Consider the following 25422-nt stretch of genomic DNA (forward strand, 5'->3'; position numbering starts at 1 on the left):
GCATGGTTTGGTGGGCGTGGCTTTGTGGGCGTGGCTTTGTGGGTGTAGTAGGGGAAGGATACTGTAAAATCTCCATTCCTATTCCACTCCAGGGGAAGGATACTACCAAATCCCCATTCCCCCACCCCCCACCCGCTTTCCAGCTCCGTTCTCCTGTGCAGGGCAACCAAAGAAGACCCAGCCGATCAGCTGGGACTCGGGAGGCAGAGAATAGATGGGGGCGGGGCCAGTCAGAGGTGGTATTTGCCGGTTCTCTGAACTACTCAAAACTTCTATTACCAGTTCTCCGAACTGATCAGAACCTGCTGAATACCACCTCTGATTGGCTCCACAATTTCCAATTGCTAAGCAAGGCGATTGTTAAGTGAGTGGTGCCCGATTTTGTGACATTTTTCTCACATCTTTCTGCCCTCCGTTGTTAAGTAAATCACTGCAGTTTTTAAGTTAGTAGCCCAGTTGTTAAATGAACCTGGCTTCCCCATTGACTTGGCTTGTCAGTGTCAACTCATAAAATATTTCTATAGTCTTTTAGAGTTGCCAATCGAAAGGGAGGGGAAAGCAATGTGGCAGCTTGCAAACCGAACCTGCATTCCATAAATGTTTTCAAAGATAGTAACTAGGTGACCGAAGTTTCCCCCGTGCAAAATTCTAACTGGAGAGCATGATTGATGACTCTGGGCTATGTATGTGTCCCATTTGGAGAATATGAATTATGATACACCCAGGGGGGTGGGGGGAAAATCAGGGTCAAGGGTGACAATGAATGACGTGTCTCAGAGTCGGCTACACCCAGGCAGTGCTGGCATGTTAATTCCCAATAATTCATTTTTAAGTTTTGGAAGTTTGGCTCAAGACTCGTGATTTAAATGGGATTAAGTGCCAGAATCCTGACAGCCAGAAGGTTGCAAAAGGTGATGACATGACCTTGGGACCCAGCAACGGTCATAAATATGAACCGGTGGCCAAGCATTTGGATTTTGATCATGGATGGGGATGCTGCAAAAATCGTTAACCGTGAAAAATGGTCATAAGTCCCATTTTTCAGTGCCATTGTAACTTTGAACAGTCACTAGATGAACCGTTGTAAGTCGAAGACTAAATGAACTATTGTAAGTCGAGGATTCATGCTTTTGGTAGTATATACTTGCTCAGCAAACACAAAGCAGGAATTGGTCCTTTGGACAGCAGGCAGAGAAACAAAACAGCGGCAGGCATAGGCATTCAAGATTCCTCTTTGCAGCCTGCTTGCTCTTAAATATTTCACAGCCAACTGATAAAGTTTAATAAACAACTGTCACAGCTGCATAAATCTGCTGGACAATGCCGGATCTCGACTCTGCGACTCTTTGCTTTTCAAACCCACGTCAATGCGCACCCTAATAGGCCTCTTCAGTGCCTTTTTCAAAGCTGCAATCAAAGGGAATTTTCAATTTATCTTGCTCTCCAGAGTTATATGAGAAATCTTATTTTAGCGATTATTGAGAGTGAAACAACGAGGGGCATTTCCTGTGGAGCTCAGCCATGGAGAAGCAACGGTGGAAACATGAAACTTTCTTCGTGTTGTTTCTTCTCCTGGTTCAAATATTTGGCTTAGAAGATGGCAGCCGACAGACAGCCGAGATCTGTTCCACGCATACCATTTTACCTGGACCGAAAGGTGAGGCACTAGAAAGATTTCTGAGGTAAAAACACAAATGCCTTTTCTGTGATTCTACTCTCTCCTTCTCTTCCTCTCCTCCTGCAAGCTCTTATGCCATAAGAAATGGAAAACAAGGTTGCCAGCTTTCCAACTGCTTCCTGCGGTGATAATGTAGCTGAGTCGCTTATCATGTAAGCTTTCAACTTTATTTTTAGTGCAAAAGCATGAAAAGGTTTATTCGTGGAGCCGTCCAGCACATCTTATAGGCACAAAACAAACCAGCCTAAGCTGGTTAAAGGAAAATTGGAATTTCCGACTGAGGAATTATGGCATGAATTAATGAATCTTTCAAATGTCAGTCACATAATTTCCTCTGATTAATCGTTGCATTTAAGGATCCGAATATTTTCATCGATCTGGCTGCTGTCATCACCCGATGGGCCTGTAACATTTCCTGAGGGTGGTTTTTGGCAAAGAAAACAAGTGTGCAAATGTTTTAATTCCAATGAAGGACAGCTGTTAGCCCCAGCATGTTTACCTAGAATTTCTGATTATAAATTCACATTTAATAATTCTGGAAAAGATTTTGCTTTGAACTAAATGCTATAATGGGTGGATTTTGGAAGGCCCTGTACTGTGTAACTTTTATGTTGCAAACAATATTTGTCTTGATTACTGTAGGAATAGCAATAGGCCTATGAATTTATTTATTTATGTATTTATTTATCTGCCTGCCTGCCTGCCTGCCTGCCTTTCTATCTATCTATCTATCTATCTATCTATCTATCTATCTATCTATCTATCTATCTATCTATCTATATCTATCTATCATCTATCTATCTATCATCTATCTATTATCTATCTATCTATCTATCTATCTATCTATCTATCTATCTATCTATCTATCTATCATCTATCTATCTATCTATCTATCTATCTATCTATCTATCTATCTATCTATATCTATCTCAGAATAACAGAATTGGAAGGACTTTCTAATCCAACCCTCTGATCAGGCAGGAGATCATATTCCAGTGGCTAGTCAGTCAGTCAGTCAGCTTGCCTTCAGAAGGTGTGGGAGCACCATCACTTGAGACTTTCAAGAAGAGATTGGACTGCCATTTGTCAGAAACGGTGTAGGGTCTCCCACTTGGGCGGGAGGTTGGACTAGATGACCTACAAGGTACCTTCCAACTCTGATTGTTATATTTGTTATCAGTCAGTCAGTTAGACAGTCAGTCTGTCTGTCTATCTATCTATCTATCTATCTATCTATCTATCTACCTACCTACCTACCTACCTACCTACCTACTACTTACCATCCATCCATCCACCTTACCACAGGGCACATATCTGTGCTGTTCACATATTTAAGACTGAAATGTTCGGCTGGCTATCCCATAGGTTTGCTTAACAACACAGGATTTGTGTAATCAACTTCAGCTTTACGACCTTCGCATTTGCTTAACAACCACAGGGAAAACAAACTGGAAAATTGGGTTCGGTCACACGGTGACCTGCTTTATGGCTGTCACAACTTATGACCGTAATTGCCAGACTCGGATTATAGTTGTAACTCAAGGACTACCTGCAGCATCTCTCTGGTGAATGGGTGGTCTCAGTGGCAATATTAGGTACACTCTTATTGTTGCAATCTGGTTGTATTTGATGGAATTTGTACCCAAAGATTGCAAGCAGAGGAAACTCGGATAATTATAAACTGCTTGAAGAGGGGATTTGTTCCTAAGCTGTTCTGCAAAACATCAAGCTAGCTAAATAAACAGATTAAAAATCCAGCATTGGAATTTAAACAGAGCACATAATTCATTGATTGTAGTAAAAGTTTATTTAACTAAAAATGTTTCTCTGTGAGAGTTGACAACTAGAATCCTGTGGCATGGGCGATCTGATTATCTCCACAATCCATGCTGACTTATAGCAAAGTTACTTATAGAAGAAAATGCGATAAAAATAAAAGTAAAATCTCTCTTTCTCTCTCTCTCTCAAGTAAAATTTGGGAGTCCTACCGTAGTATACAGGATCGTATCCCTCTGGTTGCTGATGAATAATATACAACAGCATGGCAGTAAGGCTCAAATGGAGGGTTTGAGTCTGCCCCCTGGTGGCTATGAATAAGAACTTCTAAGACTCTTAAATGATGAAAATAAATTGAAAATGCGTATGTGACACCATCAGTTCTCCACTGTCAATTAAATCAGCTCAGCTTTGTCCAGGTTGTCACACAAACCTGGAAAAAAATGTTACTGCTTTTAGGAATGATCTAATTCAAATACATGTGATATTAAACTCAAATTTGCACAACTACAGTATTCCATTCCAATATAAAATATGCAGTGATTCTTGTTTTCTTCTGAAGATGTTTAAAAGCAAAATAAGAAACAGTTCCTCATAACAGAATAAAAAGGATATATAGAGAGAAAACAAATATACTATATTAATTATATTATATTATTATATATATATATATATATATATATATATATATATATATATATATATATATACACACACACACACACACACACAGTGTGTGTGTGTGTGTGTGTGTGTGTATATATATATATATATATATATATATATATATATATATATATATATATATATATATATATATATATATTTTGTATTTTTCTGTAGTTGTTCTTTTAAAGTTGTAGTACGTTTTATGTGCAGAATCTCATTGCCATCATCAGGCTTCTATTTGTCCGCGTGAGTCAGATTAAAGTGGTTTCAGATTTGAATTTGGGGGTCCTACTTGCCATCTTGCCAGGCTGGTTTTTCTTCATCCTGATTGGTTGCCAGTCTTGGTCAGTGTTTGTGTCCGGAGTTTGCCATGTTCTGCTATATACAGGTGGTCTCTAATGGTGTCTGGTCTGTTTTTTGGCGTCTTTGCCTCTTGATTGGCTGATGCAGCTTGATGTTGGTATATTGGGGCCTTTGTAGCTTGTTCTTTTAAAGTGTAGCTATCGTTGTCAGGCAGGATCTCATCTGCCATCACTGGTTGGATGTGTTTGACTGAGTATCAGGGCATCTGTGTGCCCAGGTTTTACTTGTGGTTTCAGATTTTTTGAATTTGTGGTGCAGCCTATTGATTTGCCAGATGGTTTTTTCTTCATCCTGATTGGTTGGGAGCTTGATTGGTTATTCTCTGAAGAAGAATAAGCACCCGCCTGGATGAACACAAAAATGCAGTCAAAAAGCTGGAACACACTTCCTCACTAGTCCAACACATGGAAGCCACAGGTCATAGCATCAACTTCAATGGCACCAAAACCCTGGCCACTATAGAAAACCCTAATCACAGAATCATCAGAGAAGCCATAGAGATTGAAAAAAAGACCAGAAAGCATGAATAGAAGAGATGATTCCACCAGGCTGTCAATCATTTGGAAGCCTTTCCACACCACAAGAAGCCAAACACCTGGGCACAAACAGATCCCCTGATACTTCCAGCTCAAACACATCCCAACCAGGCACCCAGATGAAACCCAGCTTCCTAACTAATGATAGCCGTCCATTTACCCGAAGCCAAGCTGCACTAAAGGCCTCCAATAAAGCAACACAATGCTGCCAGCCAATCAAGATACAAAAAGAGCCAAAAAACAGACAGAAGATATTAGAGACACCAATCAAGCAGAACACAGCAAACTCCGAGACCAATAAACACAGACCAAGACTCCCAACCAATCAGGATGAAGAAAAAACCATTCTGGCAAAGCAATAGGCTGCCCCAAATTCAAATCTGAAACCACTGTAAAAGTCTGACTCACAGACGGACACAATACAGAAGCCTGATGATGGCAGATGAGATTCTGCTGAAACATTGCTACAACTTTAAAAGAACAACTACAATGACGTGGGAAAATACCCGAACCAAGCCGAATACCATACATGTAAGTACCCGCGAAAACTTAAGAAAATATATATATATATATATATATATATATATATATATATATATATATATATATATTATATATATGTATATATATGTATATGTATATGTATATTATTATGTATATGTATGTATATGTATATGTATATGTATGTATGTATGTATATATGTATATATGTATATATGTATATATGATATATGTATATATACTGTATATAAACTTTTTCCTGTTGTGTTTCTTTTGTAAGGGGGATATAATGGAAGCTCAGGCTAACCCAGAAGTCTGTCCAATAAATACATAGGAACCTTCTCCAGTACCACAGCTCAAAGGAGTTGATTTTGCTTTGCTCCAACTTTAACAGCCAAGGTAGCTATGGGGGAACACAATAGAGAAAACTAACTTACATTTCATTGGCAGCCTTCAAATCAGGCTCAGCTCCTGGTGAACACATCAGCAAATCCTGGTCACCTGGATTTGAGTCAAATCATAAATTGCATTACTTTTATTCCAGTGCTTTCCTTTGATCTGAGTTAGAGTAGAATAGAATAGAGTAGAGTAGAGTAGAACAGAAGAAAACAGAACAGAACAGAACAGAGTTGGAATTTCTGCAAAATGCGGAAAAGGAGTAAGAAAGAGTAAGCCAAATAAATTAAAAAGATGAGATAGAGAAAAGGCAAGGGAATATAGCTAAATCGAGATTTAATGACAGCCATTATACCTCTCCAGATCTTTTGTCTTTGCAAACCATCCTTGGTTCATTGTATCTATGCATTGATTTCATACAAGACCATTTTTCTTTAAATTTCAGAATAACATAGTTATTCTATGTTAGAATAATAGTTATTCATAGGGACCTTGGAGGTCTTCTATTCCAACCCCTGCTCAGGCAGCAAACCCTACACCATTTCAGACAATCTAATTTCTTCTTTAAAACTTCCAGTGTTGGAGCATCTGCAACTTTTGGAAGGAAGCTGTTCCACTGATTAATTGTTCTAACATGAAATTTCTCCTTAGTTCTAGTTTGCTTCTCTCCTTGATTAGTTTCCACCCATTGCTTCTTGTCCTGCCCTTGGGTGCTTTGGAGAATAGCTTGACTCCCTCTTCTTTGTGGCAGCCCCTTAGATATCAGTACACTGCTATCATGTCTCCCCTATTCCTTCTTTTCATTAAACTGGACATACTCATAAAGTTGGCTTTTTATGTCTTGAACAGAATCTTAATTATTTCCCAATTCATTTGATAGGAAGCAACCTGTTTTCCCATAAAACGAGGTGCTACATTCCTTTTCTCCATATCTATAATGTCCAAAGAGACCTTGTCTTTGCTACAACAACCCAACACAGCTACCTCTGAATTATGGGACTTCAACAAATATTCAGACTGTAATTTCCAATGCCCTTGCTGAACTGCCCCAAGGATATAAGCATGTCCAATTGGGAAGATCTATTGATGTAATTGCACGATTGGGCCTCCACATCAAAAATGATGTGAATAGTTTGGTGTGTTGGGGGGAAGGTGGAGGAATAGCAACGTGCCTTGAAATTTAATAGGAACTTCAAAAGGATTGGAATGGAATCTTAAGTGAAATAAGCAAATGCATTTTGGGAGGGATAAAATGGGCGTACACCACACTAGTGTGGTGTGTTTGGAGGGTTTCTCTTTCATTATTCTGACAAATGTCAATTATAAACTCCCTGACATCAGTTGGCACCTCCAAAGCCTGTTTCTTGTGGTCACTGCTGCTTTCGCTACCCATCTAATAATCATAGCTGCAGAAATTCTCTTCTGAAAACTGATACTACCACATTCCAAATTCCTTGCTAGAAAAGGAAGGACTTCAACACCACATCCTCAAATCTGGCAGGACTGCTTTCCTGTTGTCTTCTCCATCTCTCCCTTCTTGAGCAGGCTGTACGATGGCCGTGCTTGAAAGAAATTAAAAATTTCTAAAAGCTAGAGCTCTTTCGGTACCAAACTTTAATCCTGCAGACAGAGGAGCAAATTAGGTAACTTGTATTCTTTATATGTCTATAAATTCACGTGTGGCAAAATGGATTGCATTACTTCTAGCATCGAAAAGCTACAAGGGACTGCGTGCGATTCTGTCTCAGATTAGTAGACTATACTAATCAAGAACTTCTTTAATTGTTAAAATCTCCTTCTCCATATGCTTTTGTTGGAAGAAATGTCCATCTGGTTCAGTTCCAAGTCAGGAGAAAGGCACTGGAAACAAAATGGAGGCTGGAGGCTGATTGGAAAGAGTGCCCATTTATTGTTGAAGCAGAACCACCAAACACGTGTGATTCTGGGCAACTGATAACATGGAGTTGAGAGTGAGGGGTATTTATACCTTCTCTTAGGCTTTGCACTTGAGCTTCCTATTCCTGTGCAAGGACATGTATTCTATTGGCTGTTGTAAGGGTCATAGCTGGCTCTGTAGGTTATCTGAGCTAAGTTTGGTTGAAGCCTGGAGGGTGATGCATTGTCCCCAGGAGATTGTGCAATGTGATGAGCTCTGCTGCGAGATGGTAGAGGGTTAATCCTATTATGTCCTGAGAGATCATGTCTTAATCCCATCATCCTGGAGCTGAAAGTCTTTTGTTTTGTAGATAGGCTGGCCCAATCTTTCTCAATGGGCACAAAATATCTGCTGGGGGCTATTAAGAAAGACTTGGGGGCTACTTTCTGTTTCTCTATTTCTCCTTTAGGGAAATATAATATTCTGCCTTTTTAATATTTCCTAAAATATTTAATTCTTCTGGGAGGGGGTGGCTTCCCACACTTTTGAGCATGTCTTCCATAAGGGCTAGAAACTGAAAGAAAAATAAAAACTTTTTGGAAACTCGATTTTCTGTCAGCCCTTATCTGTGGCCTATGTCAGCACTCAGCAGCCTAGGCAATTGTCCAGGCCAATGGTTGATGTTAGGCCGGAGGCATGCTTTACAAAAACAAACAAAACCCAGTTTACTGCCCTGAGCAACATAGCTGCCATTTAAACTTTCAACGGTGGCCCAGGGTAATGTTCTTTCAGGCCATTGTGGTTAGAATCCAGCTGTCCAACACTCCCAATAGTTGGCTCTTGACAAACCTAGAGAGAGAGAGAGACCTGCTGTTTTCTTGTCCTGCCAGAACCAATTCACAAAACATCCCGAGCACATTATGCAGTAGGGCCAGCTTTGTGTTATACTCAAAGATGTCCTGCCTCTAATTATCCAGCAGGAATTAAGCAACAAAGCTTTTCACAGCATGAAATACAGGAGGAAATAAAATCCGCAAGAGGTACAGCAGATGAGAGCACAAACACTGCTGTTAAAACAAGAGGGAAAAAGTAAGTTTGCAAGAAGTGAAGGACACCAAGGCTTACATTTCAAGTAGTCCTCCGTTTACAACCAGTCACTTAGCAAGCATTCAAAGTTATGACAAGACGTCCCTGTAGTAGAATCCCAAATAGAATAACAGAGTTGGAAAGGGCATTGGAGGTCTTCTAGTCCAACACTCTACTCAACAAGGAAACCCTACACCATTTCAGACAAAGGATTGTCCAATCTCTTCTTTAAAACTTCCAGTGTTGGAGCATTCACAATTTCTGGAAGCAAGTCGTTCCACTGATTAATTGTTCTAACTAACAGAAAATTTCTCCTTAGTTCTAGGTTGCTTCTCTCCTTGATTAGTTTCCATCCATTGCTACTTGTCCTGCCCTCAGGTACTTTGGAAAATCAGTTGACCCCCTCTTCTTTTTGGCAGCCCCTCGAATACTGGAATACTGCTATCGTATTACCATTAGTCCTTCTTTTCTCTAAACTAGCCATGCCCAGTTCCTGCAACCGTTCTTCATATGTTTTAGCCTCCAGTCCCCTAATAATCGTTGTTGCTCTTCTCTGCACTCTTTCTAGAGTCTCAACATCTTTTTTACATCGTGGCGACCAAAAATGGATGCAGTATTCCAAGTGTGGCCTTATCAAGTCATTATAAAGTGGTATTAACACTTCACGTGATCTTGATTCTATCCCTCTGCCTATGCAGCCTAGAATTGTGTTGGCTTACAGGGTACTTACAACCCTCCTCTGAAGTCCTGACAGCTGCCCCCTACAGAGAGAGAGAGAGAGAGAGAGAGAGAGAGAGAGAGACAGACAGACAGACAGACAGACAGACAGACAGACAGACAGACATGACTGCATGTCAGGCACTCCTCAACAAGGCTGCATTTACAGTTATTTGCAGTGCCCCATGGTCACGTGGCACCATTTTACAATGGTTTTGCTCAAAGCCAGCATTGATACAGTAGGTGGTCCTCAACTTTACAACCATCTGTTCAGCAACTGTTTGAAATTACAACAGCACTGAAAAAAGTGATTTCACGACCGTTTTCACACTTATACGTTATGATCATTGTAGCATCCCTGTGGTCACGTGCTTGAAATTTGGCATCTAGCATGTATTTATGATGGTTGCAGTGTCCCAAGATCATGTGGTCACCTTTTGCAACCTTCTGAAAAGTAAAGTCGTTGAATGAAGTTGGAGTCTTAGTGGACAACCAGCTAAATATGAGCCAGCCATGTGCAGCAGCAGCCAAAAAAGCCAATGCAGTCCTAAATTGCATTAACAGAGGGATACAATCGAGATCAAGTGAAATACTAATACCACTCTATAAAGCCTTAGTAAGACCACACCGAGAGCACTGCATCCAGTTTTGGTCACCACACTATAAAAAAGATATTGAGACTCTAGAAAAAGTACAGAGAAGAGCAACCAGGATGATTAGGAGACTGGAGATTAAGGCATATGAAGAACAGTTACAGGAACTGGGCATGGCTAGTCTAGTGAAGAAAAGGACCAGGGGATACATGACAGCAGACGTCCAATATTTGAGGGGATGTCACAGAGAGGAAGGGGTCAATCTATTTTTCCAAAGCACCTGTAGGCCAGAGAAGGAACAATGGTTGGAAACTAATCAAAGAGAGATGCAACCTAGAAATAAGGAGAAACTTTCTGACACTGAGAACAATCAACCAATGGAACAGCTTGCCCTTGGAAGTTGTGTGAGGGTCATCACTTGAGACTTTGACGAAGAGATTGGATGGCCATTTGTCAGAAATGGTGTAGGGTCTCCCGCTTGGGCAGGGGGTTGGACTAGATGACCTACAAGGTCCCTTCCAACTCTGATTATTTGTGTGTCTGTGTGAAGTGGACTCACTTAACTGCAGTGATTCACTGCAACGGTTTCAGGAACTGGGTATGTCTAGTCTGATGAAAAGAAGGGCCAGGGGTGACATGATAGCAGTGTTCCGATATCTCGGGGGCTGCCACAAAGAAGAAGGAGTCAAGCTATTCTCCAAAGCACCTGAGGGCAGGACAAGAAGCAATGGGTGGAAACTCATCAAGGAGAGAAGCAACCAGAACTTAGGAGAAATTTCCTGAGAGTTAGAACAATTAATCAGTGGAACAACTTGCCTCCGGAAGTTGTGAATGCTCCAACACTGGAAGTTTTTAAGAAGAGATTAGATAATCGTTTGTCTGAAATGTTGTAGGGTTTCCTGCCTAAGCAGGGGGTTGGACTAGAAGACCTCCAAGGTCCCTTCCAATTCTGTTATTCTGAAATTTAAAGAAAAATGGCCTTGTATGAAATCAATGCATAGATACAGTGAACCAAGGATGGTTTGCAAGGACAAAAGATCTGGAGAGGTATAATGGCTGTCATTAAATCTCGATTTAGCTATATTCCCTTGCTTTTTCCTGAACTCATCTTTTTAATTTATTTGGCTTACTCTTTCTTACTCCTTTTCCACATTTTGCATAATATTGCTTTCTTTGACAGAGAATAGCATGATGATTAGGTATATGTTATGAGAAAGAGAAGAAACTATCAAGTCCAAAAATTATTCCAGGTGCTTGAACCATAATATCTACAATTCAAAATCAATCCAAGGTGGAGTTGTCAACTCTACCTTCAGTGTTAGGTGTAATCTGATGTCAATTATCTTTAAGGAGAAAGGACATCATTGCACCCAGTACAGAACCATTCAGCTATAGATCTGTTGAACTCAGTGGGATATAAATCTGATCAAATCAGAATTGACTTGTACTATTGATTACTGTAAAAAGGATAATAGTGGTATCCATGTACTTCCCACATCATAATTTGCTGAAGAATGCCAAGCCTGTTGTTTAAAAAAAAAATTAAACATCACAACACAAAACACCATAAGAGGGCAGCGAGGCACAAATCTTGGTACCTTTCCCTATGAAGTCTCTTATTTAACAGCTGAATATTTAAGGAAACGGACTTTCATCCAGCTTCCTTCAAAGGGTTTTGTTCAGGAGTGGGATTCAACCAGTGTTACTACCATTTCGGTGATTACATTTTGCACACGAGTATAATAAACCTAAAGGGAGGGTGTGGTTTAACTCTAATATGCCAAAAAAGCCATAATCACTCAGAGTAGACAAACCTGATGAGCTATAAAACTGGGTTTACATACTAAAAAAGGCTAGGTGCAAATATCACCAAGCCAAAAGCAAACAAACAATATTCTGGCTTATTATACGATGGGAATCCCAACTACAGATACTGTTCTGTATGGCACAAAAATCCTTCCAGATCGGCCCTCCAATATAGGCATCCCACTTACCTACCTGCCTACCTTATTTTAAGGGCCATCACAGGCACCCTCTTCCCTAGTTCATTATTATCCCAGAGAAGATCTCAGCAACAATAGGAATTACTAGAAGACAGGCAAATTTCATGTTCAGCACGAGACTTTCTCTTTAAAGCCTGATGTTTCTTTCAAGTCATTGAAAGTAATTGACTTTGTGAAAGAGAGGGAAGGCAAATCAACAAAAACAAATTTCAATTAAATAGCTAAACATCAAATCTGTGGAGGAAGAATGTACAGAATTATATTAATTCACATCTGCGCGTATGCCAAGCATGCTTTATATCAGCAATCGATTGCAGTACTAGAACAGTCATTTTTGTTCCCATGGATACCAGCCATGGACACACACTCCCTGTTCCTCTTGGTTTTAATGATAAATTCTTCAAAGTGTGCGTGTTTGCTTTCAAAGACAGCTGGCATGCCGCTAATGAACGTTTCCAAGGTTGAATGAGTTTCAAATGTGTGGAGTTCAACTCCCAGAATTCTTAGCAAAGGCCATGCCAGCTGGAGAATTCTGGGAGTTGGAGTCTACAAATCTGAACATTACCAGCCTTGGAAAACTGTCACTTTAGTATAATTGATGTTTGTACATCAATTGTAAGAACTGTGCCTGGGCTACAGATAGATTGAGTTGGGCATTGAGTGGGGATGGACAGCTGTCAACTCATAAAATATTTCTATGGTCTTTTTAGAAAGGGAGGGGGGAGCATTGCAAACTAAAACTGCATTCCATAAATGCTTTCAAAGATAGTAACTAGGTGACTGAAGTTTCTGCCGCGCAAAATTCTAACTGGAGAACATGATTGATGACTCTTGGCTATGGATGTGTCCCATTGGAGAATATGAATTACGATACACCCAGGAGGGTGGGGGAAAACCAGGGTCAAGGGTGACAATGAATTATGTGCCTCGGAGTTGGCTATATCCAGGCAGTGCTGGACAGTTTAACTCCCAATAAATCCTTTTTAAGTTTTGGAAGTTTGGCTTGAGACTCATTATTTAGATGGAGGTAACTGCCGGAATCCTGACAACAGCATTATCCATTTTCTCTTCTGAAAAATTGAAGTTTTGACCACTTCTCCCAGCTATTCAAAGAGCATGCTGAAGACAGAGTGTCAACATTTCACATAGATTTAGAATCCTAAATATGAAAATACTGATGAAGCTATGGGTGCTTGATTCTTTTTTTCTCTACTTATATACAAATCCTCAATGAAGTATGCAGTTCACTGGTGGGTTTTAAGAAAAGATTGAACAACCAATTGTCTGAAATGGTATACGGTTTCCTCCTTCATCAGTGGGTTGGATGAGAATATCTCTAAAATCCCTTCCAGTTCTGTTATTCTGTAATTTAGGTATTATGAAAGACCTGGCATATCAAAAAATAGGAGCTGAGCCAACAGGCATCTTGCTTTCAAAATCCTAGCTAATGTTGGAATAGACCAGTGGTGAGATTCAATTTTTTTTACTACCAGTTCTGTGGGCATGGCTTGGTGGGCGTGGCAGGAGAAGGATATTGTAAAATCTCCAGTCAGAGGTAGTATTTGCCGATTCTCTGAACTACTCAAAGTTTCCGCTACCAGTTCTCCAGAACTGGTCAGAACCTGCTGAATACCACCTCTGGAATAGACTGTCCTGCTCGAGCAGGGGATTGGACTAGATGACCTCCAAGACCCTTCCAACTCTGTTATTTTATGTTCTATAAAATCAGATCAGTATTTCCTAAACTTTGTTGTCACATTGCCTCTTCTTCTTTTTCTTTTTGTTTCTGATTGAAGGAGATGAAGGTGAAAAGGGAGACCAAGGAGAAATGGGAAAAACTGGGAAACTTGGCCCCACAGGATCCAAAGGTAAAACAATTTACAGTACTCTCTTTACAGTTAAAAACATAGGAATGATCCCTTACTACTTCAGAGTTACACACTGGCTGCATGCTTAACCTGGTTCTAAATTAACCCAAATGGGCTGGGTTGGGACAGGGCCGTAAGCCCTAAAAAAATCAGGTTTACCCATGTTTAGTATGTAATGGCAATGCAGCCATTAGGCCATCACCTAATCTGGATAAGAGTACTGTATAAACTCAGCTATTCCATAAAACTCTGACAAGCTTATCTTGCTTCTTAATCACAGGAGGAAAGGAACTATTTAAAAGGAAGCTTATAAAGAAAATTATCCAGAGTAATAATGTAATTTTTAAAATTAAAAAAAATGTGTGACCTTTCGTTAATGTTGATGACTGCTTGGTCTAGTCCCTAGAGTTTTAGCAATATTTCAGAAATGGTTTGATTGATTGATTGATTGATACAGCCATCTATCTCACAAATATGACTCTAGCTGTTTGTAATAAAATAGATAAAAGCAAATAAAACACGTAATATAAATGTCAACTCATAAAATATTTATAGGGTTGTTTTAGAGTTGCTAACAGAAAAGGAGGGGGGAAAGGGGCTTGAAAGAGCAGTGCGGAAGCTTGGAAATTGAAAGTGCATTCCATTCATAATTTTTCAGAGATAGTAACTAGGTGACTGAAATTTCTGCCGCGCAAAAATCTAACTGGAGAACATGATTGATGACTCTTGGCTATGGATGTGTCTCATTGGAGAATATGGATTATGATATACCCAGGAGGTGGGGGAAAACCAGGGTCAAGTGTGACAGTGAATTATGGGTCTCAGAGTCGGCTACACCCAGGCAGTGCCAACATGTTAATTCCCAAATAAATCCTGTTTAGTTTTGGAAGTTTGACTCGAGACTCATGATTTAATTGGGGTAACTGCCGGAACCCTGACAGCAAAATAAAACCCCATAGCAGCCGAGCAGCATAAAATAACCATCAACAAAGCCAAGAAACAGAGTCTTATTACGCTTCCTGGACTTCAGGCCTGGTCAGAAAACCAAGTTTTTCAGGGCCTTGTGAAAGGCCAGCAAGATCTAGGCTAACCTAATCTTAGCCAGGCAGAATTATGTTCCACAAGATGGCAGGAAAGGCCTTCCTCCTGGGTCCCACCAGCTGACCCTCCTTAACTGATGGTATCCACAGCATGGTCCTCTTGCCAGACCAAATGGGATGGAATATAGCAGAAGGAGTAGCAGAAGCTAGGGTGGAGTCAAAAGTGGGATCAGCCTCGAATCCTTACGTAGCCATAAGCAGACTAAGTCCAACATCCCTTGAATTCCATTGACCCTTATCAAACTCTAAGCAGGTGCCCACTGTTAGTTGGGAAAATTTAATGCCTAGGCTGTTTAGCAATAAATCAGTTTAATTGGACCTTCAGATCTGGATCTGGTCTTTCACACCTGACCAGAATAGAAACAATTGGGGAGATATGATCCTATTATTAAGAGACGTGGTGGCGCAGTACTGCTGGCTACTTCTGCTGACTGCCGACTGCCTGCAATTTGGCAGTTCGAATCTCACCAGGCTCAAGGTTGACTCAGCCTTCCATCCTTCCGAGGTGGGTAAAATGAGGATCCAGATTGTTGGAGGCAATAGGCTGTAAACCACTTAGAGAGGGCCGTAAAGCACTTTAAAGGGGTATATAAGTCTAAGTGCTAGTGCTATTAGGACAGTTGGAAGCCATGCCTTGAGGCCCCTGAAACTGGCTGTGCAGATGGCATTTTAAAGGATGCAAAGGTTAAAAAACCACTCGTATCTGCTACTTTTGAAAGTAGCTGTATCTTTTCCACAAATGCAGAGAAATCAAATCCAAAGTATTGTACTGCTCTATTTATTACCTTCTGAATCATCAGGTTTGCTCAAAATACTGGTTGCTGGGAAACAAAAGGGAAGGAGACTCTCAATCCAAGTTCAAATTTGTGAGCTTCCCAGGTGTATCTAATTGTCACTGTGTGACCCAGAATGCTGGTCTACATAGGGTTTAATCCAGTTTTCTTTTTTTAGGTTCTTAATTACTCTGTCGACATGTATGTCTTACCCATCTGTGTATGAGAATAACACTGAGGGAGTTGCGTATACATCTAATGATATTTTTTTCCTCTTAGTCATCATTTAAGAATATTTTTTTCAGACCAAAACATCACTCCTACAAGCATCTCAGCAGGGAGTTTTGAGTGATGCAGATAAGCTTGGAAATGTCATGTTGTTGTTTTTTTTCTACAAGAGTGCAAAGAAAGGGAGAGACAGCCATCTGTTACCTGACAGCTCAGCATGGTACATTAATGGAGACAAATCAAAGTCAAACTCTCTTCAAAAGGGCTCCATTCTGTTGGAATGGACAAGAAAAGCATATGCAACACCTTTCAAGTGGAGTAGCAAAGGAGTATGTGACAATTTTCTTTCTTAAAACAATTGGGTACTTGGAAAAGGTGCTATCTTAATCATAAATCATAGGGCGAACAGTTGAGGAGCTAGGCATGTCTAGTCTATCAAAGAGAAGCATTAGGGGAGACATGATAACTGTCTTCCAGAACTAGAGGGCCTATCACAGAGAAGAGGGGACAACTTATTCTTCAAAGCACAAGAGGGCAGGACAATGGGTGGAAGCTTGTTAAAGGAAATACTTTAACTAAGGAGAACTTTTTTTGACAGAGAGTACAATTAATCAATGGGATAGCTTGCCTTCTGAAGTTGTGAGCGCTCCATTGCTGAAGGATTTCAAAAACAAACTGGACAACCATTTGACTGGAATGGTGTAAGCTCCTGCCTTGAGCAGGGGTTGGACTAGCAGACCTCCTAGATCCCTTCCAGCCTATGACACTACGTTCCATATTTTGCTTTCATAAACTAACACAACCCTCCCATTTTGATGTCTAGTTAGAAGGGAAAACGTTGACCATTTCATAGCTACACACATCTCCTCTTAATGGAGAAGTGCTAGATTAGAACATGGTTATCTTAGTCCAACATCTTCTTTCTTAGGGCAACCAGCAAAATACTTCTGGAATATTGTGGAGATGAGGTGGGGGGACACAAGCCATGGTGGTTAGAATGCAGTACTGCAGGCTACTTCCCCTGACTGCCGGCCACCGGTAGTTCAAATCTCACCGGCTCAAGGTTGACTCAGCCTTCCATCGTTCTGAGGTTGGTAAAGTGAGGACCCAGATTGTTGGAGGCAATATGCTCTGAAAAATGCTTAGAGAGGGCTGTAAAGCACTATGAAGCGGTATATAAGTTTAAGTGCTATTGCTATTCTCTAATGGAAATTATTTAAAGCAGGGGGCTCCAAGCTTGGCAAATTTATGACTTGTGGACTTCAACTTCCAGAATTCCTCAGCCAGCATGGAATGCTGGGAATTGGAATATAGAAGTGGTAAAGTTGCCAAGCTTGAAGAATTCTGATTCAACCTCTATAATTCCTGGCCCTTTACAAGAATAGAGTAGAGTAGAGTAGAGTAGAGTAGAGTAGAGTAGAGTAGAGTAGAGTAGAGTAGAGTAGAACAGGAACAGAACAGAATTCTTTATTGGCCAAGTGTGATTGGACACACAAGGAATTTGTCTTCGGTGCATAAGCTCTCAGTGTACATAAAAGCTATACATGATAAATCATGATCATAGTCATCATAAAAAATACATTCATCATAAATTACAAGATACAACACTTAGTGATAGTCATAGGATACTAAATAATCAATCAACATAAATCATACTAGGAAACTAAGTAAAACAACATAAATTGTAAAGATACAAGCAACAAAGTTATACTATAAGTAGAAAAGGAGATGGAAAAATAGGAAAAATGAGAGGAATAATAGTAATACAGCCTTACTAAATAGTAAGGACCCTAGTTTGATTAATGTGCAGTACCTTAAAATACAATTAAATTGTGCTCTGAGACTCAACGAAACAAACTTCTATTTATTGTATTTCCAATTCAGGAGACAAAGGAGCAATTGGAGATATTGGTGAACAAGGAATGATAGGTAAAATCGGACCAATTGGCAGGAAAGGTAAGTATTAATTGATTGATCACACATCTTCACTGGATGGTAAACCTCAGTATAAAATTTAAAAAACACCTGCTATTTATGTTTGCAAATGAAACTGAAGGCTTTTATTTCCAAAACACAAGTACTGTTAACTTATGCTTCCCGTTTCATGGCTACCAACATGAATCCATTCAGACTCCTTTTGGTATTGTCTATGTTCTTGGAAAAGCTCTTCATAAGCACGCATTTCAATTTCCTCAATGTTCTCTGCTGAGTTCATTATAATTTAGTGTCTGCACAATGAAATACAAGAGCAAAGTACATGGAAGAAGGAGGAAAAAAATAACTAAAGTGCTTATTTTAAAACAAGCATTTGACACACTTGAGTTCACTTCACCAAATGCTGAAAAATGTAAAAAGCAGAATGGTCAGAGATCTCTTCAACGGGCATCAATGAAGGAGAGACCACCATTAAGTTGTAGTCTTCTCGGATCCCAATCAATGATGGGATGCTCCTAATCTGTGCTGGGATGACTGTAACTCATTGGAGTGCAAATGCAGAAGGTCATAGGTTCAATCCCCATCCTTTCAAGCAAGATTAATTGAATTAACAGTCAATCTAGCCCAGTTCCTACATCCCCCTTGAACAGATATCCCCTTCAGTACATCCCTATCAACCACACCTCCTGAAAGCTACATGGCCAACTTTATTTTGAAGGGAACAGAAGTGTGGATTGAGATTTCCCTATGGAAGCAGGAATTTTGGAGTTGGCTAGTCAAACTTAATGCAGCTCTGTTGGGAGCTTGGCTAATAGGCATTTGGGAATTCATGTTATGAGGTAGGTGGACATTATCAAGTTCACTTACACATTCACTAACAACATACACATTTCTATGCAATACTCAAATATTTCAAGAATAAAAATGCTCCAGGGGCCTTATCTAAATTGGCAACAACTGTTTCACGTTCCTGTTGTATCCAAGTATGTGCTTTTTTTTTTTTTTTACTTTTAGTTGTATATTTTCCAACTGTTCCTTGCAGAACTCTTCTACCTTAGAAATATTGTTGCAATGTACTACATGTTTGAGATATCCCCACAGATTTCTAGGAATATTTAAATCCAGGAATTGTGAAAGCCATTCCAAAAGTTTGTGTTTCTTCCTTGTGAAAACGTCATAGTTGAATTGGAAGCCAATTTCAGGATTTTATTTGTTTAAATGCCCTACCTCTTTTCAGTTTCAGTTTGTTCACCAACTGTGGGAGATATGTGACTAATGCAAAGCACACTGGGAGGAGGGGAACAAAAATAAAAATGGAAAGACTGAGTTTGTTACAGAAAACATATGGAGGTGGAGATGACGGTGGCAGCCATCACATATATATTCCTTCTTCCCACTGACTGATTATTCCCTTAATGCTGAATGCGGTGGTGAATGCAGAAGTATAAACGTATTGTACTCTTTTTCACTGCAAACATTGCAGAAATGGCAATAGCAATAGCACTTGGACTTATATACCACTTTCAAGTGCTTTATAGCCCTCTCTAAGTGGTGTACGGAGCCAGCCTATCGCCCCCAACAATCTGGGTCCTTATTTTACCCACCTGGAAGGATGGAAGGCTGAGTCAACCTTGAGCCTGGTGAGATTTGAACCACCAAATTGCAGGCAGCCAGTAGTCAGCAGAAGTAGCCTAGAGTACTGCACTCTAGCCACTGCACCACCGAGGCTCATACAGATTACCTTCTCTTTTCATCTCCAATTGTCCTATTGAAATTATCTTTTTTTCCTTTAAAAACAGAAGTTCCACTCAGCTTTTTATCCTGCCAGGGGTTAATAGCAACTAGGGATGGGTTCTTATAAAATAAAGCAAGAGAAGGAAAGTTAAAACCTCCTGTATACTGCACCTCCTATATATTGCAATCCCATTAAAAACAAACCTTCCACCTTCAGAATTCCCATCTATTCTTAAGTAATTTTCTTAAGTGCCTCTAAAACCTGCAAAAAAATTCCTCTTTCCAAAAGTGAAATGTATAACCTACCTGCTTTGGGTTTATTCATTTATTATATCATTAACTCCTTTCAGCTATTGTCCCTCTCAGTTTTGGCTGCGATTCCCTGAAGAAAGAAAGGTACTAGGCACATCTAGATCCCAAGTCTTTAAACTTTTAATGGATCATCTATTAGAATCGGAAGTTTACTATCAGAAAACAAACGCTTTCAGAGCCTGCCTTGGCAAGACTACAGTAGACCAAAATAGAGTCAACTGTATTCAGTAGAACTTAATCCAATGTACAGGTTGTCTTTGACTTATGACCACAATCGAGCCAAAAATGTCTGTTGCTTAAGTTTAAGTGAGTTTTTCCCCATTTTACAAATTTTCTGTCAACTCATAAAATATTTCTATGGTCTTTTTAGAGTTGCCAACAGAAAGGGAGTGGGGTAACAGTGCAACAAACCAAAACTGCATTCCATAAATGCTTTCAAAGATAGTAACTAAGTGACTGAAGTTTCTGCCTTGCAAAATTCTAACTGGAGAGTATGATTGATGACTCTTGGCTATGGATGTGTCCCATTGGAGAATCTGAATTATGATACACCCAAGGGGTGGGGGAAAACCAGGGTCAAGGGTGACAAGGAATGATGTGTTTCAGAGTTGGCTATACCCAGGCAGTGCCGGACAGTTTAACTCCCAATAAATTCTTTTTACGTTTTGGAAGTTTGGCTCAAGATTCATAATTTAAATGGGGGTAACTGCCAGAATCCTGACACTTTCTTGACACAGTTAAGTGAATCTGGCTTCCCCATTGCTTTTGCTTGCCAGAAGATTGTACAAGGTGATCACATAACTCAAGGACAGTGCAAATGTAATAAATTCCTTCCAATTCCAAAGTGTCCAAATCTTGATCATGTGACCATTGGGATGCTGCAACAGTTTAAGTCAGGAAAATGGCCATAAGTCACCTTTTTCTGTGGCTGTTGTCATTAAACAAACTGTTGTAAGCCAAGGACTACCTGTATTCAGTAGAACTTAATCCAATGTATGTAAAACTGAATTGTTTATATTGGCCATCCACCTATGGGCTCTATCCATTTCTCAAGACCTATTTTGTAAATGTGCTGGCAACTTTACAGTTGAAGGCAATGTATTTTCTTCTTTATTTAGGTGACAAAGGAGTAAAGGGTGAATCTGGAGTCACTGGAGGGAAGGGTAAAGCAGGTACACATTGTTTGTTCTTCTTTTGCATTTCTGATGCCTACATTGTCTTCTAGATCAAAGGCAATCAAATTGTAGTCACTGTGTATCCTAGCATGTTGGTCTACAGAGCCAGAAGGAGGAAGCATGTATATTTATTTATTTTATTTTATTTATTTTATCAAGCGATTATAAGATAACAGGTATAAGTATAACATAGTTATGAATACATGAAATGGATACATATAAGAAAAATAAAAAGAAACAATAGGACAGGGACAGTAGGCACATTGGTGTGCTTATGCACGCCCCCTACAGACCTCTTAGGAAAGGGCTGAGGTCAATAGTAGACAGTCTAAGGTTAAAGTTTTTGAGGTTTGGGGAAGAAACCACAGAGTCAGGTAGAGTATTCCAGACATTGACCACTCTGTTGCTGAAGTCGTATTTCCTGCAATCAAGTTTGGTGCGGTTTACCTTGAGTTTGCATCTATTGTGTGCTCTTGCATTGTAATGGTTGAAATCTGAAGTATTCATTGACAGGTAGGACATTGCAATATATAATTTTATGTACTACACTTAGATTGCAGGAAAAGCTGTTCCTTTCCATCCTCACTGTTAAGAAGTTTCTCCTTAATTCCAGGTTGTTTCCCTCCTTGATTAGTTTCCATCCATTGTTTTTTGTCTTGCCTTCAGGTGGTTTGGAAAATAAACTGACCCCCTCCTCTTTGTGGCAGCCTCTCAAATACTGAAATACTGCTATCATGTCCTCTCTAGTCCTTCTTTTCTCTGGACTAGCCAAACCCAAATCCTGCAACCATTCTTCATATGTTTTAGTCTCCATGCCTTTAATCATCTTAGTTGCTCTTCTTTGCACTTTTTTTCCCAAAGTTTCAACATCTTTTTTGTAATGGGGTGACCAAAACTGTGTGAGATTAGGTTGGGATAAGGAAGAGACTAACCTGATCTCTCCTGGAGGCTGTTCCTTTACCAAGGAAAAACAGCCCCTCTTGTTTCATTTCCCATCCTTTAGCACTGTCCCCAAGAGCCAGAAACGACTAGCACGTATGTGCGAGGGGAACCTTTACCTTTTACTTTGCAAAATACAAGCAGCAAAAGAATTGCCTCTGGGTTGTAATAGGCTAGTTCTGGAACTCAAAAGAAGCCCCAGTAGAAGATAATGGCAAACATTTCCACAATACAGAAAGGTCCTCATTTAGTGATCACAACTGGGACTGGCAAGTTGATCATTAAGCAAAGAGTTCGCTAAGTGAAATCATAACTGTGCTTATGATCTTTACTTCAGTTTTTCTTTGTTTTCCATACCTGTGAATGTCATAAATGCAAGGACCAGTGTTGAAAATGTTTCTTTTTCCATCGTTGTTGTAAGGGCAAGCAGTTGCCATACAAGGCAGTCACTAAACTAGAACTATTTGTAATGCCAAGACAATTCCTTTGACATCACCAACTCAGCTTAAGGCCCTGTTTATTTATTTTGATAAATAAATCTGTACATTTTGAATTATTGGTGAGAATTATCTGTACATATTGAATTATTGGTGAGAATTATCTGTACATTTTGAATTATTGGTGAGAAACTGAGATATATAAACATAATAAATAACTAGAGTTAACTTGGAAGAAGGAATAGATAGGTCTCATTAAAGTTACTTCGGACTTAATGTTTCTATATTTATACTGAGTTAGGTGGTGTCTGTGATTGTGGAAAATATCGCAAAGTTGTTGGACAACTGGACATCAATGTGGCTCGACTCAAAAATTCCATTACCTTCGTAAAGAATGGTAGGTTTCATATCCTTTGTTTTTGTTAATTTCTCTTAAATTGGGGATTCACGTGGGATTCTCCTGGAAGTTGCGCAAAAGTGCCCAAATCCCTCAAAGACCATGCCATCAAAATTCAGGGGAAAACATTCCAAGCTGGAGATGTGCTACAAACTCAAAATAAATAAAATAAAATAAAATAAAATATAAATAAATAAAAACATCTGTCCTGTATCCAATTTGTGCTTAACCACAACCGTAGCATTTAAGCTTATGTACCATTCCCATAGCATTTTACAGCACTCTCTGGGCAGTTTGCAATGTAAACACATCTGCATCTTGCCCCCAATAATCCAGGTTCTCATTTTACCAATTTCAGAAGGATGGAAGGCTGAGTCAATCTTGAGCCCCATCAGAATCAAGCTCCAGGCTGTGGGCAGAGTTAAACTGCAATACAGATAGTCCTCAACTTACAACAGTTCACTTAGTGACTGTTCAAAGTCACAATAGCACTGAAAAAAGTGACTGATGGCCGTTTTTCACACTTATGACCATTGCAGCATCCCCATAACAACCTACTCATATTTATGACTGCTGCAATACTCTAGGGTCATGCCTTTTTGTGACTTTCTGAAAGCAAAGTCAATGGGTAAGCCAGATTCACTTAACAACCACGTTACTATTTAACAACTGCAGTGATTCACTTAACAAATGTGGCAAGAAAAGTCGTAAAACGGGGCAAAACTCACTTCACAAATGTCTCACTTAGCAACATAAATCTGGGGCTCAATTGTGGTCATAAGTTGAGGATTGCCTATACTACACTGTAACCACTGCACCACCAGGAGTCTTCCTTGTTTTATATATAGACATCCATGATTATAGGCCAGTGGTGGCTAACCTTTTTGGGCTCCTGTGCCAAAAATTGCATGTGTGCCAGTGTGCATGTACTCATGTGCCAGCACCCAGAATGCAATGTGCGGGTGCCCTCCCCACACCCCCTGCGCATGTGCGTGCAATCCCCACCCCCACCCCCTTACCTGCACTCTGCCTCACAGCTGATTTTTCGGCTGGTTTGAGGCCTTTTTCGGTTTCCCAGAGGTTTGGAAAAAGCCTCTGCAAGGCTTTTCAGGACGAATTATAGGCCTGTTTCATCACTTCTGGTATTACAGGAAGTGACAAAACGGGCCTATAATTCGTCCTGAAAAGCCTTACAGAGGCATTTTCCAAGCCTCTGGGAGGCCAAAAAAGGCCTCAAACCAACCGGGGGGGAGGAATCAACTGTGAGGCGCACGCATGCGCAGTGAGGTAAGTTTGCCTGCGGCTCGTATGTCAGCACGAGTGGCTCTGTGTGCCACTTGTGGCACATGTGCCATAGGTTCGCCATCACGGTTATAGACTTAGGCATCCTGAAATGGCTATTTTTTTGTTTTTAAAACCAGCTTTTTTAAAACCAGCTTTTTTATTTCTCTTTCTAAAAGTGTTAGCAGGCATCAGAGAAACAGAAGAAAAATACTACTACATTGTTCAGGAAGAGAAGAACTACAGGGAAGCCCTTGCTCACTGCAGGATTCGAGAAGGAATCTTAGCCATGCCAAAGGATGAAGCTGCTAACACGGTGATTTCTGACTACGTCTCCCAGAGTGGCTTCTTCCGAGTCTTTATAGGGCTGAACGACATAGAGAACGAAGGCCAGTTCATGTATGCAGACCGTACACCATTGCAAAGCTATAGCAATTGGAAGGAAGGAGCTCCTCAGGACACCCAAGAGAATGAGGACTGTGTGGAGATGCTCAGTACTGGGAAATGGAATGATACGGAATGCCACCTCACCATGTATTTCGTCTGTGAATTCCCAAAGAGGAGGACGTAGGCTAAAGTTTAGTTTAGTTTAGTTTAGTTAGCTTAGCTTAGCTTAGCTTAGCTTAGCTTAGCTTAGCTTAGCTTAGCTTAGCTTAGCTTAGTTTAGTTTAGTTTAGTTTAGTTTAGTTTAATTTAGTTTAATTTAGTTTAATTTAGTTTAGTTTAGTTTAGTTTAGTTTGTTGTCATTGCATCTCGTACAATGAAATTAAATACCATCTTCAGTATACATTATGACTACAAAAATAAACATAAACACACATCCTTCACGTTCTATACATTGAATTGAAAACCACTGATATTGCACTATACATTCAATAGAGTTGCTGCCCTGGGATAGAAGCTGTTTTTCAGCCTATTTGTCCTTGTTTTTATTATCCTGCACCGTCTGCCAGATGGTAATAGTTCAAAAAAAGGGTGCCCAGGATGAGATGGATCTTTGAGAATGTTTTGAACTTTTTTAAGGCAGCGGGAGCTATAAAGCTCTTCC

General features: G+C 40.0%; 2 protein-coding genes across 33 annotated transcripts in view; one reads left to right on the forward strand and one right to left on the reverse strand.

Moving 5' to 3' along the window:
* Nucleotides 1–20274, reverse strand: part of LOC148131540 (uncharacterized) — a 72477-nt gene extending 52203 nt beyond the window's left edge. For 20 of the 31 annotated variants that reach the window (XR_015749034.1, XR_015749013.1, XR_015749015.1 and 17 more), the window contains exons 1-2: nt 20139–20258; nt 5961–6024 (exon numbers count right to left, since the gene is read on the reverse strand). Coding sequence is in view for 2 of the 31 variants with exons in the window: in XM_087962124.1 (XP_087818250.1) it covers nt 3667–3721 (55 nt within the window). In the remaining 29 variants the exon portion in view is untranslated. Of the gene's footprint in view, nt 1–1823; nt 2094–3666; nt 3888–5960; nt 6025–14429; nt 14547–20138 lie in introns of those variants that run through there. The other 11 variants (XR_015749028.1, XR_015749027.1, XR_015749031.1 and 8 more) reach the window with 8 other exon arrangements.
* On the forward strand, nt 1159–24967 carry COLEC10 (collectin subfamily member 10). Of its 2 annotated transcripts, XM_026689556.2 has the most exons (6): nt 1169–1657; nt 13991–14062; nt 18048–18119; nt 21263–21316; nt 22997–23092; nt 24553–24967. In XM_026689556.2, the coding sequence occupies exons 1-6, from the start codon at nt 1522–1524 to the stop codon at nt 24942–24944; spliced, it is 822 nt and encodes a 273-aa protein (XP_026545341.1). In that variant the 5' UTR covers nt 1169–1521; the 3' UTR covers nt 24945–24967. The 2 variants fall into 2 exon arrangements, with proteins under 2 accessions (XP_087818249.1, XP_026545341.1); XM_087962123.1 differs by lacking the exons at nt 21263–21316; nt 22997–23092 and having other exon boundaries at nt 1159–1657.
* Nucleotides 24968–25422: the final 455 nt, after the last annotated feature.

The sequence above is a fragment of the Notechis scutatus genome, chromosome 3 (assembly GCF_049901735.1).
Source record: "Notechis scutatus isolate UNSWTSFEM ecotype Mainland chromosome 3, rNotScu1.2, whole genome shotgun sequence".
Classification (NCBI taxonomy): Eukaryota; Metazoa; Chordata; class Lepidosauria; order Squamata; family Elapidae; genus Notechis; species Notechis scutatus.